General features: G+C 41.1%; 1 protein-coding gene across 1 annotated transcript in view; it reads right to left on the bottom strand.

Annotated features, from left to right (window-relative positions):
* Window positions 1-2000, bottom strand: part of LOC104461485 (MARVEL domain-containing protein 3-like) — a 16272-nt gene extending 14272 nt beyond the window's left edge. The window contains exon 1 of the mRNA XM_010073107.1: window positions 1842-2000. Within this exon, the coding sequence (XP_010071409.1) occupies window positions 1842-1957 (116 nt within the window). The 5' untranslated portion in view covers window positions 1958-2000. The remainder of the gene's footprint in view (window positions 1-1841) is intronic.
* Between the last annotated feature and the right edge of the window lie 947 nt (window positions 2001-2947).

The following is a 2947-nucleotide window of genomic DNA, read 5'->3' on the forward strand; positions in this document are numbered from 1 at the left end:
TCAGCAGTGAGAGGAAGCTTGCTATAGGAGTTTCAGACAGAAATGCATTTGGAAAGATAAATACTCTGTCTAGGAAGTCTTGCTTGTAAGGGATGAAAGCATTAGGCATCCAAATTAGAGCTTCCACAAAACTCTTCCCATCTATTTCATTATAGTATCTGGAGGTCTTTTGGTCCATCAGCCTAAGTCTTCGCCAAAATACTGTAATTTCATTAGAAAAGCAGCTGGTTTTGTCATGAGAGCTAAGCAGGGAAATGCCGTCAGGGTAAACCAAACTCCATCAAAACAACTGATGGAAAAGTTCTTCAATTAGCTATAGTGAGGGCTGGTGCCTCCCAGATTCTCAGCTTGACTCTAAGAATTACCTCCATGGCTGTTACAGATCTGTAGCTGCAGCTTCCCTTCCTCTAATCCCCAGTGCATACAGGGATGGTCTGTTGGCCTTTATAGTTCATCCACCAATTTTCAGCCTACGTGTCCAGTCATTTATAACTAACAGCAAAAACAAGAAGTCCAGAGAAAAGCTTTGCTAATAAGTAGTGGTTTAATTTATAGTTACCCTTTCACACATTCCTTACATTATGCTATATACGAAGAAAAAAAAAAAGCTTACAACCTTTTTTTTTTTTTCTCCCCAGTGTGACTAACACATCCCTGGCATTTGCTGCTCTCATATCTAATATGTTCAAGATAATTTAACTATATCCTCTCCTGATCTCTGCTTTTGCTAAGGACAGTAATTCAGCCTCTGAAGATGACTCGTAGATTGACCTTTGTTCCCATTTGTCTCCAATTTTTCATGATTTAAGAGAGACAGAAGAAAAATTCATTAGCTATTTTCATAACACAATAGGATTACCACAATCCAAAGTTTTTATACTTAGCCATAAGTACGCCTAGTCCACACAGTGCTCTTCACTGCTGCTTTTATTCTCATCCTGTTCCTGTTTTTCTTGCTAAAATGCATATTATCGGGGAGTACTACCGCATTTCAGCTTTTCAATGATATTAATTATATTTACCTCTTCTCCCTCTTTGTCTCTCTTCTTAAATTGCCCTACAATAATGTCCCCCGAGACTAAATGGGAGTGATGAACACGTTACTGCCATGGCCAATTTGCCAGTGGTACAGTGCAGTCACTGGCACACCCTCAAAGGAAAAGAGCCTAAGTTCACAGCTAATATTCCGTAGGCTAGCCAGGCTGGAAGGAGAAGTGTAATACCTTAGGAGTTTACTTGTCACTCTAAGCCTTCTATTAGCTGCTCATCATACTGATAGGGGCTGACCCACTATCATGTGTCACAAACAGCCCCAGACACTTAAACAGCTATTCATTTATTGATTGCAACTATTGAAATTAATTTTGGTTTGGATTAATATGAACTTGTTCCACAGCTGAAGTTGAGCAACCTAAGAGTACAGTAAGTCCCTGTGCTGGTCTCAGTCATGTAACATTCTCATTTAAGCAATGCGTATTTGGCAAGCCTTGGCTTGCTGTCACCTGCTGACCAGCCTCTTCACTAACTGTTCTAAGACACATGGCGACACCTCACCTACTTGTGACCCAACTTGATCCAGACAACCCCAGGAGATTAACATCTCTCTATCATTCTGCCCCCTCTCAAGCTCAATACAAAAAAAAAAAAAAAAAAAAAAGGTTAAATTTCTAAGTGTAAAATAGCTCCTTGATTCCAAATGTGCTGTGCTCATGCTTCATGATTTCAAGGCTGAGTAGATGCTTTTTTTACTATTGTAATATGAAGGTATTTAAAAGCAAACAAAAAATATGACAGACATTATAGACCTGCTGTGATGTTTCTTTAAGATGATAAAGTCATACCTTGCATTGTATGGGTATGGTTTTCTTGTGCTTCTGTCTTCCTCATATCTATCAGATCCATAGTTCTCATGGTGCCTGTATTGCTTATCTTGGTATCGTCTCCCGGCATGAGACATCGTTTCTTACATGTATTCTTTCTTTCTAAAATAACTTCCTGAGCCAGAGAAATAAAAGTGGTTCATTTTATAGCTCTACTTAGTTATTCATTGACCAGCACTCACATCCATTTCACGCCAATTCAAGACTTGGTACAGTGTTTCTTCAGAAGCAAAGGAAGTAAACCCCTTTGAACTACAAGTAAAGTAACTTCATTAAAGAAGGATGTTTTTTCTTTACATTTTCCTATTCTCTGAGTAATTGTAATGTTTCTATATTCAACGTTTATTGCGCTTAGCTTATTTACTAGGTCTGCTCTGACTCTCCTACATTTGCTGCAAGGACAACGCATGAATCTTGGCTTCTCTAATGTTGTTTCTTACATAAAGTATTAAACCCAGCAAACACCAGTGCATGGCATGAGCATGCGTACAGCGGCTACTTGCGGCAGGGCAAACCTGAAAGCGGCAGGGCAAACCTGAAAGCGCAGGCTGTGACCTTTGTCCTGGAAGTCTGGAAGAGGAGGGCACCCCCCTTTGTAAACAGATGCAATACCAAACCTCGCCTGTGATTTGGATAAACGTTAGGTACCGGCAAAGCTGTGCTGGGCTGAAAATAAGTTGGTAAGAAGATACATCCTTGATAATGTGGCACTAAATATTACAGGGATGTTATTTCCTGAAAGTGTCTTTACCCTTTCAAGTGCAGTACACTTAAGCCCAGACCTGTAAAATACAGGAACACACAGTTTAAGCACCTAAGCCCCATCCTTTATTCCCCTTTACCTTCACCACAGCCCTTCAGCGCTACTGCAGGAGGGCCTGCAGCCCCTTTAGTTTTGACTGACCAAGCTGAGGACTCGCTTCCGTCTCCTTAGGCTGTCACCAAAGAAGGAAACTACTTTTTATTTGTTTAGGGCTAACAAGGAACGAGACAGTGCCGTGCTGCGGGGGAGCTCAGCTCCTCTCCTCGGGGCAGAAGCCAAGGAGTGAGAAGCAGCCCGGACCTTT

This window comes from Pterocles gutturalis, unplaced genomic scaffold (genome assembly GCF_000699245.1).
Source record: "Pterocles gutturalis isolate BGI_N339 unplaced genomic scaffold, ASM69924v1 scaffold2132, whole genome shotgun sequence".
Classification (NCBI taxonomy): Eukaryota; Metazoa; Chordata; class Aves; order Pterocliformes; family Pteroclidae; genus Pterocles; species Pterocles gutturalis.